The sequence below is a fragment of the Acinonyx jubatus genome, chromosome D3, assembly GCF_027475565.1.
Source record: "Acinonyx jubatus isolate Ajub_Pintada_27869175 chromosome D3, VMU_Ajub_asm_v1.0, whole genome shotgun sequence".
Classification (NCBI taxonomy): Eukaryota; Metazoa; Chordata; class Mammalia; order Carnivora; family Felidae; genus Acinonyx; species Acinonyx jubatus.
Window position 1 is genome coordinate 28073482 of NC_069392.1, and position 18109 is coordinate 28091590.

The 18109-nt window shown below is 46.0% G+C and overlaps 1 protein-coding gene across 6 annotated transcripts in view; it reads right to left on the minus strand.

The window, feature by feature from the left end:
• DGCR2 (DiGeorge syndrome critical region gene 2) overlaps window positions 1-16890 on the minus strand; it is a 97693-nt gene extending 80803 nt beyond the window's left edge. For 2 of the 6 annotated variants that reach the window (XM_027049630.2, XM_053206332.1), the window contains exon 1: window positions 16527-16888. In XM_027049630.2, coding sequence (XP_026905431.1) covers window positions 16527-16605 — 79 coding nt within the window. In that variant the 5' untranslated portion in view covers window positions 16606-16888. Of the gene's footprint in view, window positions 1-16526 lie in introns of all 6 variants that reach the window. The other 4 variants (XM_027049632.2, XM_053206333.1, XM_053206334.1 and 1 more) reach the window with 3 other exon arrangements.
• Window positions 16891-18109: the final 1219 nt, after the last annotated feature.

Genomic DNA, 18109 nt, shown 5'->3' on the forward strand with positions numbered 1-18109 from the left:
AATAAAATAAAAGTACAGTTAAGCAAGAATAAAAATAAACACAAAAGAAAAAACTATAGTGGAGCAAGTGAATGGGTAAGTCACTGACCAAGAGAAAATACTTGCAACACATCTGTCTAAAAACTTTATCTGGAGTATACAAAGAACTCCTACAATTCAATAAATTGTATATAACTATTAAATATATATAATGTATATAATGTATATACATTACATGTATATACATCTGGAGCCTGCTTCAGATTCTGTGTCTCCCTCTCGCTCTCTCTGCCCCTCCCGTTTGTGCTCTGTCTCTCTCATAAATAAAAATAAAAAAAAAAAAAAAAAGATCTGAACAGACACTTCTCAAAAGAAGATACATGAATGGCTAACAAGGACGTGAAAAAGTGTTCAACATCATCATTCACAGGGAAAGGCAATTAAAACCACTATAGGAACCACAAAATAGAAAGGCTAAACTTTAAAAGTCTGATAACATAAAATGTTGCTGAGATTATAGAGCAACTGGAACTCTTACACAATACTGATAAGTATGTAAGATAGTATAACCACTTTGAAAAAAACATCTGGCAGTTTCTCATGAAGTTCAATCTTCTATGGAAGAAAGCACTGGAAGTCCTAGCTAGTGCAATTAGGTAAGAAAAAGAAATAAAAGACATTCAAATTGGAAAGGAAAAAGTAAAATTACATATGTTTGCAGATGACATGATCTGTTATGTCTAAAGATTCCACCAAAGGGGTGACTGGTTGGCTCAGTCAGTTAAGCGTCTGATTTCAGCTAAGGTCATAATCTCACAGTTCATGTGATCAAGCCCTGGGTCGGACTCTGTGCTGACAGTTCCGAGCCTGAAGCCTGCTTCAGATTTTGTGTCTCCCTCTCTCTCTGCCCCTCCCCTACTCATACTCTGTCTTTCTCTCTCTCTCAAAAATAAAATAAACATTAAAAAAATTTTAAAAAAAAGATTTCACACACAAAAAGAACTGTTAGAATAAATTCAGCAGAGGAGTAGGACAAAAAAATCAACACACTAAAATCAGTTGTATTTCTATACGCTAACAATGAACAAAAGAGATGAAATTAACTTAAACAAAAGAGATGAAATACCAATATACAAAAACTACAAAACACTGATGAAATTAAAGAGAACACAAATAATGGAAAGACATCCCTTGTTCCTTGTTCATGGAATGGAAAATTTAAGATGCCAATATGACCCAAGCAATCTACAGATTCAATGCATTCTTTATCAAAATGCCAATGATATTTTTTGCCAAAATAGAAAAATCTATCTTAAAATTAATATGGAATCTCAAATTACCCCAAATGGCCAAAACAATCTTGAAGAAGAAAAACAAAGCTGAAGGTCTCACACTTCCTGATTTCCAAACATATTACAAAACTACAATAATCAAAACAGTGTGTTATTGGCATAAACACAGATATATAGGCCAATGATACAGAATAAAGAGCTCCGAAATAAACCCACACATATACAGCCAAATGATTTTTGACAAGGGTCCTGAAACCATTCAATGAGGAGAGGACAATCTTTTCAACAGATATTGCTGAGAAAATATCCATATACAAAAGAATGAAGTTAGACTCTTACCTAACACTATATACAAAAAATAAATCAAAATGGATCAATGTAGAACCTAAAACAATAAAACCCTTAGAAGAAAATACAAGACAAAAGCTTTACAGCATTAGATTTAGAAATGATTTCTTCGATAAGATACAAAAGCACAGACAACAAAAGCAAGAGTAGACAAAACTACATCAAACTTAAAGAAATAAAGTAAAAAGGCAACCTTACAGAATGGGAAAAAAAATCTGCAAATCATGTATCTGATAAGGGATTAGTATCCAGCATATATAAAGAACTCTTACAATTCAACAAAGACAAGTAATCCGATTTAAAAATGGTCAAAGGACTTGAATTAGACATTTCCCCAAAGAAAATATACAAATGGCCAACAAGATTATGACAAGATGTTCAACATCACTAATCATTAGGGGAATCCAAATCCGTAACAAGATATTACTCCATACCCTTTAGGATGGCTACTATAAAAAAATAAATCAATAGAAAATAACAAGTGCTGGGACATGTGGGTGGCTCAGTCAGTTAAGTGTCCAACTCTTGATTTCAGCTCAGGTCATGATCCCAGGGTCATGGAATCGAGCCCCATGTTGGGCTCCATGCTGAGCATGCAGCCTGCTTAAGATTTTCTCTCTCATTCATTCATTCATTCATTCACTCTCCCCCACCCCCACCCCCCATCCTTCTCCCCTGCTTGGACATGCGCGTGCTCTCTCGAAAATTAAACAAAGAAAGAAAAGAAAATAACAAGCGTTGGCAAGAATACAGAAAAATTGGAAGCCTTGTATACTACTGGTAGGGTTGTAAAATGGTGCAATAACCACGGAAAATAGTATGGTTCCACATTAAAAACAGAATTACCATATGATCCACAATCCCACTTCTGGATATGTATCCAAAAGAACTGAAAACAGGATTTCAGAGAGATACTTGTACACCCATGTTCATCGCAGCATTATTTACAGTAGTCAAGAGGCAGAAGCAACCTAAATGACTTACAGATGAATGGATAAAGAAAATGTGATATAGTCATACAATCCAATAGTATTCAGCCTTAAAAAAGGAAACTGTCATGCCACAACATGGATGAACCTTGAAGACATTATGCCAAGTGAAATAAACCAATCACAAAAAGACAAATACTGCATGATATGAGGTTTCTAAAGTAGTCAAACTCTTAGAAAATACAACACCAGGGGCTGAGGTGAGAAGGAAAAGGGAAGTTGTTGGTTAGTGGGTAAGGAGTTCCAGTTTTGCAAGATGAAAAAGTTCAAGATCTGTTACCCAGTAGGGTGCATTTAGTTAATACTACTGTACTCTACACTTAAAAATGGTTAAGAAGGTACATTTTATGTGTTTTTTTTAACCACAACTTGAAAATTAAAAAAAACAAATGACCTAAACTTTGCTTCCCTGGGCCCAATTAACAATCCTCCGAGGTCAGTTTTATTATCCCCACGTAAGAAATCAAGATGAGGTCTCTTCACATCCCTTCTGGGGCCAATTTCCCATGTGTAAAATGAGGTGACAGTGGGCTGTACCTAACCCTCACAAGCACAGATAAGACATGAAGGGATTTTAAAGTCGCAAGGGAAATATTAACACCAAATAAACTCCTGCAGGAAAGCAGCCTCTAAGTCTGAGGCACTCCAAAAGGAGACTGCCACTAAGGCTCAGGCATTAGAAAGAGATTTGCTCCAGTTCTTCCCTCAGGCTAGCTCAGTGTGGGCAAAGCTCTGACACCTGCTTGAACCCCCACAAGAGCTCACAAAAGCACACAGCTTATCATTAATGGGTCTCATTAAAGAATACTCAAGGGGAGCCTGGGTGGCTTAGTGGGTTAAGCGTCCGACTCGACTTCGGCTAAGGGCATGATCTCATGGCTCGTGAGTTCGAGCCCCACGTCAGGCTCTGTGCTGACAGCTCAGAGCCTGGAGTCTGCCTCAGATTCTGTGTCTCTGTCTCTCTGCCCCTCCCCCACCTGTGCTCCGTGTATTTCTCAAAAATAAACAAACACTTAAAAAAAATTAAAAAAACAAAAGGTTTATTGTTAGGGTTCACTAAGCTATTGCACACCTAGTGCTCAGCAGAGTGCATGATGCTCAGAAATGGGGGTGGGGTAGGAGAAGGGTGGTGGTGGTGATGATGACAACAATACCACTAGCAACAGCTAAGAACCGAGGCCAAAAGTACAGGACCAGGCCAGCAGGGGATGCTTTCAGCTCCTGACAGGCCAAGCCTGAGGCTGCCTGCAGGACAGTCACAAGGACACAGCTGTGGGCAGGTGAGATGGGGAGTTAGCACTGTGACACCAGTGGCCAAGGCTATGGGAGGAAGACAAGGAAAAGCGGGTAGGCAAAGAGGTTCAAGGTGAAAAGTCAGTAAAGACCAGGCAGAAAGATGAGAAGGAACAGAGGGCAAAAGAGCAGAGGGTAATGAAGTACCCACTGAAGCTGTGCAATGTCAGAGCCGGAGCTCTAGCTTCCCAGGCTTCAAATACTGGCTCCGCCACTTACTAGCTGTGTGACTGTGGGCAAGTCACTTACTCTTCCAAGCTGTCTCTTCATCTGTAAAATAAGGCAGATATGAGTACTGCTTTCTATAAAGGGCATCACACCTCACCCTGCAATTATAAAGGAGAAACACACAACAGCAGCTAGACAGAATTTTATAACATTGTTTTATTGTGGGTCCTAACCATTTTTAGGGTTACTTTCTGGCTTTTACAAGTATTGTCATTTTTACATTTACTTATATGAAACCTTTAAAATACCTTGCTCTGATTATTAACTTTTATTAATGCTTCTTAAAAGATAATCTAGCCATATGGTTCAAAATCCATAAAGGGGTGACAGGTTAAGATTATGAACAAGACTCCCAAGCTTCTTAAAATGTCCACGTTTGTTTGACTGCAATCAGAGGGTGGTGTGGTCACTGGAGGAAGCTGCAAACACTAACTCCTGGAATTGGTCAGCCAGGTCCAAAGAGCTGGGACGCCATCAGGGTCCACATGAGAAGTTGGTGGAGCCGGAAGCCATGAGTGACAAGATGCCTCCTCCTTCGCAGGTGCATCTATCTCCACTCAGTCCCCCACAGCCATGCAGCTCTTTCTTCTTATTCTGGACTCATGGTGCAAGAGACAGAGCATCCAGCTCAAGAGAACAATCTTTGATTTCCAGTTTCTGCTTCTTCTACTTAAAAGCCAAGGGATGCCACCAGGCAAGGTGATTATCTTCTCTGGGCATCCCAATCTCTAAAATGGACCTAACACCTGCCTCACTGTCTCCCTCCAAAATAGGGCTGTTGGATAAAGTATGTGCACAACTATGCCCAAACTCCTGGGCCAACCTTGACCCTACCTTCAGGCAGCTCCCCCACATCACCACACACTTCAGAGACTATCAGCACGTGGCAGATGCCATGTGGAGGGTGGTAGGACTGGAAGTAATTAAACAAACCTCGAACATATAAGCCCTCCACTTATCTTCCCAAAAAAGAAACTGAAATTAGAAAGAGTGATTGACAAAATTGTACCGACAAAATTGTCACTGACAAAACTAGGATAACAAGGTCTCAGGACTCTTTCAAATGAAGAATAATTCATTTTTAAGTATTCAATTATCGCAAAATAACTTTTCAAATGAACTTTTGACTATGGGATAATTTTAGGTTTACAGAAAAGTTCCCATGTACCCTCATCCAGTTTCCCTGGTTGTTAACATCTTATACTACACACTACCATGACACATTTGGCATAATTAGGAAACATTGGTACTTTTCTATGAACTGAACTCCCCATTATTAGAATTCCACTAGCTGTTCCTTTTCCTATTGCAGGATCCAATCCAAGATACCACACTGCAGTTAGTATTATAAAGTAGTTTCTGATACACTCCATCAGAAGATTTTAAAGTTGGGGTACCTGGATGGTTCAGTTGGTTAAGTACCCAACTTTGGCTCAGGTCATGATCTCACGGTTCATGGGTTTGAGCCCCGCTCAAATCTCCTGCTTGGGATTTCTCTCTCCCTCTCTCTCTCTCTGCTGCTTCCCCACTAGTGTGAGCATTCTCTCTCTCTCTCTCTCTCTCTCTCTCTCTCAAAAATAAACTTAAAAAAAAAGATTTTAAGGTTAACAAAATTAAAAAGCTGATTAATAGCATTTAATTGTTTGTTATAAATTTTACTTGGCCTTTCTTTTTACTGATGCTGAATGGTCATTTATTCAACATACATAATACTCTTCAAACCCGAGAAACAAAATTGGAAAAAATATTTTAAGCAAATAGCAATTGACACTAATGAGCTGACTTGCTAAAACTATAAATATCTAGTCATAAAAATGATTTCTAATTTACCCAGGAAAATACAACCTATTAAAAAATGAGATGTTTCTTTACTGATTAGTATGACGAAATAGAAGCTTGTTATAATAATGAGATTATAGTAATTACCTCTCTCAATATTTTTTATTTAGTAAAGGCAGTTTAAAATCAACTCAGTTTTGGGGCACCCGGGTGGCTCAGTTGGTTGGGCGACCGACTTTGGCTCAGGTCATGATCTCTCACAGTTTGTGAGTTCGAGCCCCACATCAGGCTCTGTGCTGACAGCTCAGAGCCTGGAGCCTGCTTCAGATTCTGTGTCTTCCCCTCTCTCTCCCACTCCCCTGCTCACGTTCTATGTCTGTCTCTCAATAATAAATAAACATTAAAAAATTAAAATAAATAAAATAAACAGTTTTGAACCTAACTGTATAACAAACACACAGAAGAGTGAAAAAAATTAATCCAAGTAGCTTTTGGACCCAGTACATTGAGCATATACTATCAGTCTACAGACAAAACGAGTTGCAAAAAGAAAAAAAAAATCCAAAATCTTACTCAGTTGGGTTGGCTGTGGTAGTGACAATGAGTATAGCACTTCTGAAACTATTCTGTGCACACTGTAGGACTAAGCAAATAAGTAAATCTACTGATGTTGTTGGAAGCCAGAGTTCTCACTGTAGAAATACGAAACAGGGAAAACAGGCAAGATCCTATGATGCTGGGTTTTAACCAAAAGAAACAGTATGGGGGCACCTGGGTGGCTCAGTCAGTTAAGCATCTGACTCTCAATTTGAGCTCAGGTCATGATCTTATAGTTCGTGAGACCAAGTCCCATGTCAGGCTCTGGGCTGACAGCACAGAGCCTGCTTGGGATTCTCTCTCTCTCTCCCCTCCCCAGATTGCATGCATATGTGTTCTCTCTCTCAAAATAAATAAACATGTTAAAAATTTTTTAAAAGAAACAGTATGAATTTACACAAAAAGACACACATACAGACAAGATCCACACACGCACAGAGACAGACAGATATGCATGCACATACACCCCAAGTAGACTGAAAGGTCTAGTAGCAACATCATCCGAGGAGCAATAAACTCACCTAGCACCAAAATCTTGCCTTCTAAATACCATCTCCCACTAAAAGGAACCAGTGTTCCATGGAAAAATGCCTGGGGCAGGAAAGATACAAGTTGAGCCTGGTAATAAGGAACATTCAAAATGGATGAGGACACGTCAGAAGGATGCAGAAGCCAGCATACAGGGGTTTCCCCTTCCTGTATTAATTACAATGTAAGTATCAAAATGAATCATGACTGGGGCATGTGGGTGGCTCAGTTAGTTAGGCATCCAACTTTGGCTCAGGCCATGATCTCGTGGTTTATGAGTTCAAGCCCTGCGTTGAGCTCTGTGCTGACAGCTCAGAGCCTGGAGCCTGCTTCTGATTTTCTCTCTCTCTCTTTCTCTCTCTCTCTCTCTCTCTCTCTCTGTCCCTCCCCTGTTCACACTCTTCTCTCTTAAAAATAAACATTAAAATTTTAAATATGAATCATGCTACAGACCATGTAACACACTGAACAGAAAGAAGAATCCATGAATCCATACAGACAGTAAAAAATGAAAAGGAAGACAATTCTCTTTGATAGTAGACTACTACTAAAAGAAAAAGTAAGAACAAATCACCATTTAGCAATCATCACAGTGGCAACTGGTTCAGGCCAGAATCATTAATAGATGCTGAAAAACAATGGGCAAGCCTATATCTCTACTTGCCCATCACAAAGGGGGAAAGCCACATTTCCCCAGAGAAATGCAGCCAATGCCACCCTACCACATGACCAAGAGTAATATCACCACTCCTGAGACAAACCAATGGGCTGTGTTTCCAGATGCATGCAATGAGAAGGACTCAATGATCTGGGGGATCACACCTGCCAGTATGCATCAACTGAATCTGATCACAAGGAAATAATATGATAAACCCAAAATGAGGAATATTCTATAAAAGAGTGCCTATAGGGGTGCCTGGGTGGCTCAGTCAGTTAACCGTCTGACTTTGGCTCAGGTCATGAGCTCACGGTTTGTGAGTTCGAGCCCCTCGTCAGGGTCTGTGCTGACACCTCAGAATAGGGAGCTTGCCTCTGATTTCGGTCTCCCTCTCTCTCTGCCACTCCCCCCCCCAAAATAAACATTAAATTTTTTTTAAAAAATAAAATAGCTCCCTGTACTCTTTCATAAGTCCATAATACAAAAGACAAGGACAGGAAGCTTTTCCAGATTTTAAAAGATTAAACACACATCAAAATTAAATGCAATACATGATACCAGGTTGGATCCTGACTTGGAAAAATATGTTGTAATCAGACAACCGGGGACATGGCTAACAGTACTACATCGATGTCAAACTTCCTAGATTTGGTAACTATACTCTGCTTATACGAGAATGGCTTTGTTCTTAGGAAATATAAATTGAGGGATTTAGTAATGAAGGGTCGTGATGCCTCCAACTTAGTTTCAAGTATGCACACATGTATGCCTACAAATGTGTGGTGAGTCAAATGTTAACAACTGGTGAATCTAGGTGAACTATATAAAGGTGGAGTTCATAGTACTACTCTTGCAACTTTTCCGTAGGTATGGACATCCCCAAAGTAGAAAGTTTTTTTTAAAAAAAAGAAGTATCGGGGCGCCTGGGTGGCTCAGTCGGTTAAGCGGCCGACTTCAGCTCAGGTCATGATCTCGCGGTCCGTGAGTTCGAGCCCCGCGTCAGGCTCTGTGCTGACAGCTCAGAGCCTGGAGCCTGCTTCGGATTCTGTGTCTCCCTCTCTCTGACCCTCCCCCGTTCATGCTCTGTCTCTCTCTGTCTCAAAAATAAATAAACGTTAAAAAAAAAAAGAAGAAGTATCTCTCTGCCTCCCTCTGAAGGAAGATATTTTGAAATCTTAATTCTTTTTGGGATTAAGCTTCCTCATACCAATAAAAAAAAAAATGCTGACCATTGGATCTTTGAGATTTGGTTTCATTTTCGCCCTTAAGGCACCTCTCAACTGAATAATTTTGTTCGTATCAATGTTCCTCATTTAGGCCACTCTAAATTATCCTTGGTGAAATGATACCACTTAGATAAATAAGCACACAAATTTGAGTTATAGCATAAATACATGTGAAAACCAGGATCCCAACCTGGAGCTGCTGCAGATATAGTTTTAGACTGAGACAAATACATGAGAGTCTGGGAACAGCCAGTTGGAAGTACTGCCTGTGTACTTTAAGAGTTGGGTCCCCTCAGCCTCTTGGCCATGCCATCTTTAACTGTAAATCTCACTGAACTTCTGGTTGATGAAAAGTTTAGGTAAGAGGACTCTCCCAGGACCAGACTCCACAGGCAAAACAAAATAAAATTGAGGAGGGGCACCTGAGCGGGCTCAGTTTGTTAAGTGTCCAAAACCTGATTTAAGCTCAGGTCATGATCTCAGGGTTTGTGAGTATGAACCTGCATCAGGCTCTGCGCTGTCAGCAAGGTGCCTGCCTGGGATTCTCTCTCTCCCTCTCGCTCTTCCCCTCCCCTACTCACTCATGTGCATACACTCTCTCAAAATAAATGAGTAAACTTAAAAAAAAAAAAAAAAAGACTGAAAAAGTTCTCACAAAGTCCATCTAAAAAAAATGATGTACAACTATGTGTACAAAGATCTCCAGAACACTTGTCCACTGAAAAACTCAGTAAGTTTACATAAAAAGTATAATTCCATTTATGTAAAATATTCCATGCATGAAATTTTTGTAAATATTTTTTTAAAAAATCAACATTTTTCCAAACTGTCCTGGGCTTTCACTGTGGCTCACTTGGTCAGTCTGCGTGTGTGCATCCCACCCTCACTGATGGTGTGGAGAAAGAATCTGAAGGAGTGGCCAACAAACCACTGAGGTTTGCAGCACAGGCCCTGCTTTGGCCCTAAACAAACCTCATCCCTTTCAGGTACTTCCAGTTCTCTTGCTCTGCCTTATAAGACCACAGAGCCAGGGATAAATTAACCAACCCAAAGACCCTAGGAAGCAACTAGCAGCATTCAAAAGGCGTCCGCATCAGGACACCTGATTTCAATCTAAGTACTAGGGGTCCTGGAACCTCCCATCTCCCAGCTGACCTTCTGGGACACCCTCTGCAGTGGCCTCTGCCCCTTGTCCAGTGCCCCAGGGAGCCCCAAGCAATCCTCTCCACAGCCATAAATTCCTATGGAAGGTCCCCTCGGGAATAAGGCTTCTAAGACAGGGAGGAATAGGGTGGACACCTGGAGGATTTCTCCATCCAGCATACCCACTGGGGCTCCGCTCTCAGCCCTATCCAACATGGACCTGTCAACAAATGAGAGCAGACAGATGACAAGCTGATCAAACTAATGGCTGGCTGCCAGGATCTGGAATTGAGGACAATGACCAGTCCAAGCTGTGAGGACAATGACCAGTCCACGCTGGCTGAAGAAAGGCCACACCAGGCAGAGAAGGGCAAGCGTGGCAGTTCTTGCACCTACCAGCTCTGAAGCCAGGCCTGTACTGTGCAATGGCCCAGGGAAGGGCAAGCCATGTCCTCATGCAGGGATAAGTCCGGTTCTCAAGCTTCGGTGCCAAGCAAGTCCATTCGAGAGGAAGCCCAGCCCACCCACCCCAAAGGCTTCCTGACCAACCTCCCCCCTCCCCCCACCAACAACCCTAGGCTGGGTGGCTGGTAAATTTCAAAAAGGATCCACATTTGTGAGAAGTCTTCACCTGCTCTCACCTCACAGCCCAGCTCACCCCTGCAGGAAGGAGAAGCTCTCCGCAGTGGGGGCCCAGGCCAGCTGGCCTACAGTTTCCCCCACCCCAAACACACTGGTCCTCCAAAGGCGTTCTTGCAGGCGGCCACAAGGCCCTTATCCTCACCACCCCCACCAGGGGCAGCTGCGAGGCCCGCTGGCTAAGGGAGCTGTTGCTCTTTATGTCAAAATATAAATAGCCATTTGTGCATTTGTTCAATAACTGATTTCTGAGTGCCCACTCTGTGCCAAACTAAGCCCAAGGGACACAACATGAACGTGACAAAGAGTAAAACGTGTCAGTATGAACAATCCTAGCCCTGTCCAAAGCACTGCGGCTGTTTTGGGGGCTCTAGGAAGCCACACACACCCCCTCTCAGACCATGAGAATGGCTAGACTCATTTAGCGCTCACTGTGTGTCAGACAGTGCTCAAAGCCACTTCACTCTGCTGCCTCCCAGGTGGGGGCTCTCTCCTAAGAAACATGCCCTTATGCACACACACCCATGCAACCAGACTTTCAGGGGGTCCCTACACTCTCTAAAGTCCATCCGGAGCTAACATGAACGGCCTTTTTGTCAGGATGTGTTAGAACTGTATACCCATTGATTTTAATTCTCATAGCATCTCTCAGCTATGTTCTATTTTGTCTGCATTACAGATAAGGAAAATGAGGCTCAGCACAGTCACAGAATGGGCAGCACAGTGGGTCCTGACTCCCAGCCATGCAATCTAGGGTTCACACTCTTAACCCACTACACTGGACTCTACAAACAGCTTGTGTGAAGCAACACCAGACCTGGGCTTCCTCCCTCCCAGGTCGATGCCCAGAAGCCGCAGGACACTGTGTCCACAGCTCACTGCACAGGCCATTCACCGCCCCCTGGACTTACCCTGTTGAGGAAACATGTCCCACATGATGGAACACACAGCCCAGCTTGGAGCAGCAGGACAAGATGTGATTTCACTAAACACCCCAAGTCAACTGGCAAATCACACCAAAAACAAAATAGCCATACTTTGAATCCATCCATCACGCTGGCAAAGTGTTGGCTCAAAATTGGGCTCTCGGGATTACTGACCCACTCTGCAGACTGGAAGAGGAAAGGGCCACTCACCAACATCTTAGCACCCCAAATACAAAAAGCACATGTGATGAGGGAACAATCTGGCAGTGTACCAAAGACACTTAATCAGTCCCTTGCTACCTACTAGGTCCTAAATGTTGTCACTGACACATTCCACTTAAGAACCAATGTTTCCCTACACCAAGTACCAAAGGGAGGTAAGAGATCACCTGTGCAAGGAGGGCTAACTAGATCACCTGCCATGATGGCTAACTAAAGAAGCACAAGCCTTAGTGCTGCCAAACTGCCTAGGGGAGCAAAGAGGTGAGGAAAGTGCAAGTGAGCTAGCCTGAGAAGCAGGACTAGGGAAGGCTGCAGGTAAGAGCAATCTGGGTCAGAGGAACAGGAAAGGTACAGCGTAACAGCAGCAAGTAGGTGCAGACCCATCTGGCGAAGTGTGCAACAGCAGCACATTCTTCACTCCTAAGACCAGAAGCACCAACTGAAATAATAACCCTGATTCGCTGCCACCTGGGCCAACCGGAGCTTTAACCACAGTGCTTCCTGTGCCCTCAATACTTTCCCATGGTGACGGTGCCCGGCACACAGCAGGTGGTAGCTGGTGACAGTGCCCAGACACAGCAGGTTGTGGTGAGGGCTTGTTACAGGGCTGTGGGGAGGCATCACCGTTCGTCTCCCGAGGGACATCAAGTACCAGGAGTCTCCTCCTGCTCTCTGCAGTGGCCAAAGTGTTCAGGAAGAAAGGGCCACTTACTTTCAAATGATTCAGAAAATAAATTATGTGTGTGCATACATACATACGCACATGCACACATGAAGAAGAAGGCAAGTAAGGTAAAATGCTGACAATAGGTAAGCCTGGGTAGAGAGTACGCAGGTATTCTTGGCATGAATTTTATTCTTGCAACTTTTCTGTAAGTTTGAAATTATTTCCAAATAAAAACTTTCTTTATATGTTAAAAAAAAAAAAAAAAGACATTTCGTTAGCTAGTGAGGTTGGAAAATATGTTAACACCCCTTTTCAACTAAAAAGAATGAAATTCTTAAGCTGAAAGCACAACCAGCCAATGAAGCGAGTTCTACAGTGTTACAAGGTGGTGGGCTGTGAAGGAAAGAGCTCACTCAGAAAGCGCCTGGCAAGCCCAGGTGCAGGTTCAACTTCCCAGCTATTTCTATGAGTTTCAGCCACATCTGCTTGCAAAATATCCACACTCTTCCCCTTCACTAACCCATGTGCTGCTCCAGAGGAAAGGTGCTGTGGCCACTAGGTTAGTTCACTGAAGATTTAGCAATTCAGCACAGACAGCAGGCCCCTCTGGGTTCCTAATGACAAAAGGGAAAGAACCCTGAACTTGGAGTGAATTCACCCAGGTTTGAATGCTAGCTATGCTGCTCACCAGCTGTGCGACCTTATGCAAGTCATTTGCCTCTCCAGCCAGCTTTTCCAACAGTACAAGGAAGACAGCTTCCAGTCTTGCTACCTCATCAGGCAGCCTCACTGAACACAAGGTTTTTACAGGGCTGGGGAGCTCAGCTGAGACACAGCTCACATGGGGAAGGCAAATGTTTTCTCAGCCATGTATGGTGGGGTCACCCTGGATAAAGCTGTAGCTAAAACCATGGCATGATTTTCTTTTGTCAACAAGAAAAACAGTTTTAGAATCAGCAATTGCTGCTGCATCCTCTGCACAGATGGAGAAAAGGTCAATGAGATGACACCATGGCCACTGGTCCCCCAAAAGCCCCTCCATGCTTGTCGTTCCTCAGAAGAGATCTCCAACCTACCCTTCTCACCACAGCCCCAGCGGATATAACAAACACCACCGTTGGTCATTATGGCTAACCACAAAGGGGATTTGGGGAGAGAACTGGTTCTACACCTCAGATCAGAGTATTCAGATGGAAAAGGGTCTGTGCTCACCTGGAGAACCACTTGGTCTATCAAGGGAAGAGATGTGGCCTGGAGTTCCACAGCTGGGGTTAAGGCCGGGGCAGGACAAACACAGCCGGAGTAGACAGAGCCTCAGCCAAGGGCACATGATGGGCCAGACATCTAGGACTGAAATCTCATCTCAGCCACTTACTTTCATGAGCTCTCTGTTTATTTCCCCATCTATAAAATGGGGCTAATAACAGTCATCTACCTCACAGGGATCACCTGAGAGGTAATCAATGCACATTTTACTACACATTAAAACAGCACCTGGCATGTAACACATCTTCAATCAACCAAGATCAAATACGCATTTAAAAAACAAAAACAAAAACTTTGCCAAAAGGTCAAATTCAGAGCTCTCTTGTTGCCGCCACTCTGTGAAAGCCTTCACACTCTGGCCTGCACCAGCGAAGAACCAAAAGTGGCTTGGCCTCAGTCCTCAAGGACTCCCTCCCCTGGAAAGTAGGTTCTGCCTGATGCCCTCCTCACACTCAAGTACGGGTCTAAGCTGGGACTCCAACAGAAAGAATGCAGGTGAAGACCAGGGAAGCCCTCCTTCACAAGCATCAGCCAGCAGCACCCTGCCTGGAAGGACACAGAGCACACACAACCCCGCAAAAGAGAACCTCTAACCGAGAGTGTGACTGGCCCTAGCCAACCAGCCAAAATCAGGAAACCAGCAAACCCCCCAGGGTTTGCAAGGCAACTCAAAACACCATTAGGAACCACTGCAAAGTTCTAATCTGGAAAGTCATGAATACAATGGGATAATCTGCCCCTTCAACCAGAGCCACCTCCTTACCCCAGCTCAGACCTAAGTGTGAGGTCTCCTATAAAGCCCTCCCCTGCTTCAAAGGTACAAAAGACTGGCCACCTGGACTGCCTGCCTCTTAGCCCCCACACTCAAGCCTGATTTATACCTAGTTTCTGCTTCCGTACCTAAAGGGCACTCCTAGAGAAAAGGATTTACTCAATTCATTTGAGCATCCCTAGTGGTAGGCAGACAGAATTTACACTTTCTGAATTGTTGCTGGCCAGTTGGCAGGATACCCGGACAGACAGCAAAGGAAAGGGAGTTGGGGACGTTGGTCACCTCTATCATCCAGAGAGGTGGTGCTGGACCTGGAACCAGAGGCACCCCAAGGAAGACAGGCATGATGTGTGGCTTCGCCCCTGAGTCCAGTGACCTGATAAGCAGAACTAGGACCCAAGAGCCAAAAGAGAATGTCTCACTTCTCTACAGATATAAACATGTTTTCTAAAGAACTTAATCACAAGGAGCCACAAATGCTTTGGTTCTGGACCTCAAGGGCCCATTCAGTACTCTCTCCACAACTAGCCCTTTTTCTGGCTACCATTCCTACTGAGGCCATCCCACCAGTCACCCTGCTGCTGAGGGAACCATCAGAAGCAGCGAGCAACCAGCTCTACTCAGGGAGCCCAGAGAAGCATCACTGGAAAGACTCCAGGTTGAGCAGGGGCCCAGGGCCTTGGCCACCAAGTAAACACTGGGGAGGAGACAGCAGTCTATTTAGGATGACAAAGGCAGAGAGGTGTGTCATGTCTGGTATGAGCGCCTTGGCTGAGGCATTAAGAAGGGTGGCACTCCACTGTGCTCCCCAGCCTGTTTTTACAGAGACCTGACAGAGCTCACAGACAATAGCCCTGGACACTTTGGCCTTCATGGGCTCCTTCTGCCATAAAAGATTACTAAGACTCATACTTTTCAACTGCAATAGTATAAAGCTAAATAAACTTTAATGTGCACAACATTTTCTTTGACCTAAACGGTCAGGGTTTTTTTCCTTGCTGATTTTAAAAGAAGACCACTAAAAGCACTCTGTGGGCCCCCAGCACCAAGCCTCCTGTACTTGATGAATAAATCTGCCCTGCAATTGGGGATTTGATTTTTTTGTTGCATTCAACGGAGGAGGGGGTACACAAGAAACAGATAAAAATTATCCTGGACCTTCTGGCTGCCATGATTCTGATTCCCCACCACAAGCTTACTTATAAAAACACAAGCTCCAAAGGGAGTTCCAAAAGCATTTAATCATCACATACAAGGTACACTCCTAAGTGCCTGGCAACGTCCAAGCTCCGACGGCGGAGACCCGGCCGCGCGCGGCACGAGTCTCTGCCCCAGGAAGCTAGGTTGCTTTCTGAGTGCGACGCTTGGCGGACTCCTAGTACCTCCTCGGATCGATCTCTCAGCTGGGTTCTCAGCTACAACACCTCACTGAGTGACAATAAGCGACACGGCTACCGCTCTCCAGCCAAGGAGTTTCCAGGGCCGAGGCGCTGGCACAAAAGCACTGCTGAGGAATAACATGGGAAAAAAAAAACCATGTGTCTCCACGAGCTGCTCTCTCGACCCCAGCACTCCAGCCTGACCCCAGCCGCTGGGCAAGGAGGGCGCGCCCCAGGGGCGCAGCTCCTCCGCCAGAGAACTCCCAGGCCCCAGAAGTTAGGTCGGGCCCCGCACACCACTCTCGCTTCGGTCAATCTCAAAGCACGCAGCGCTCCACGGACACGGATCCAAAGGTAACATCCCCTCGAGAACAAAGTTCCATGATGTGAGAAGCGCTCGGAGCCCAGGTAAAACTCTCGGCACGGTCCCGGGCGGGGGGCACGGCGGCCCGCGGGCAGGCCTCAGATGCGCCCTACCGGGGCCCCGCCCGGTGGAGGGAGATCCCGGGAGACCCCGGCCCCGCACACCGCCCGCCCTGCCCTGCCCTGCCCCCACACATCGCCCCCACCGCGCCGCGCCCACCGCGCCGCGCACCTGGCCGCAGCGGCTCGGTGACGGTGAGCACGAGCAGGAAGAGCAGCAAGAAGACACCGCTGTCTGCCTTGGGCACCATTTATCCTCCGTTCATCGTCCCCGGGGCGGCCGCGTGACCCCGCGGGGAGGCCGGACCGGGCCGGGCTGAGGGTCAGGGGACCGAGCCGGGCTGAGGGTTAGGGAACCGGACCGGGCTGAGGGTTAGGGGCCGGGCGCGGAAAGGCAGCGGGAGAAGGCTCCGGCTAAGCCACGGCTACACTGGGCCGCGGGCTCGCGCGCACTCTCGGCCTCAGTCTCGGGTTCCGACTCCGGCTCCGCGCAAGATGGCGGCCGTCCTGCTCAGCTCCGCGCCGCCCCCCGCCCGCGACGCCGGCTCCCGCCAATGAGTGCCGAGGCAGGGGGCGGGGCCTGCACGCTCCCAATGCGTGCGGACCCTTGGCAGTGTAGGGGGCGGAGCCTGGGCGGTTGTACCCGAAAGGGGCGAGGCCTAAGGCTGGGAAGGTGGTGGGGGCGGGAACCGAGAGGCGGGCTCGACGGGTGGGCGGAACTATAAGGAGTGAAGTGTACCATTGGTTATGCAGAGAGGTGGGGCTCGGGGGTGGAGCCTGGGTGGTAGGGCCCGCCAAGGGCCAGGTTACGAGCTCTGGACGCGCGGGGCAAGGGCGTGGGGGAGGGGTAACGGGGCCAAGCTGACGGACACAGAGAGTGTCGGGGCGCAGTGGGGCTGATGAGGTGGGGCGCGGAGGGGCAGGGAGTGGCCCTGGAGGGCTGAGCGTGAAGGAAGAGGGGAGCGACAAGGAGCCAAAGTGGTCCCGGGTGAAGAAGGGGTCTTCACACCTTGCATACCAGCAGGCCCAGGTCCTGTCAGCAGCCCAAGAGTGCTCCCTACAGTGGTCTTTAAAAAGAACCGCTGCGAAAAAGGGATAAGAAAAACTGGAGGAACCCGGACATGCTTTGAGGAAGTAGGGAGATGGGGGAATGGAGGAGCTACCCTGTAAGGAACCAGCACACACTACTGAAAATGTTTCAGATGAAGAAATAGCCTAAAGGAGTGTTCTACAAGGAGCGCTGACAAGGAAGCCCAGATCTTAGACTGTGGAGCAAAGCTGGCCTCTGGAGGAAGAACTCTGCCTACACAATGTGGGAGGAGGGGGAAGGAATGCTGGGCACAGCTGCTGCCACAGCAGGCCACGTCTGCATAGAGGAAAGGCTCAGGAGACGATTCCAGTGTTGACCTCACACCTGTCAGGGAACAGAGTGACTGTGCAAGAGGGCACAGCAAATGGGAGTGTCCTCAGTAGGAGAGGAGCAGGCTGTCCAATGGAAGGACCACCAGCCATGCACACAAGGCCTGGCACAGGGTGTCAGGGCTGGGGAAGAGGGTGAAGATGGGAGCAGAAAAAAGGGGGGGACCCATTTTAGCCTGGCCCACCTCCAGCCCCACCAACTTACTCCCCAGGAGCAGTCCTCTCAAGCTCTTTTAAGGCATGATCCTCCTGAATGTCCCAGGATTCCAGCCTATGACACTCAGAGTCACTCAGTGAGAGAGGTACCCACTCCCTCTGAGTGGATATGGCCAAGGT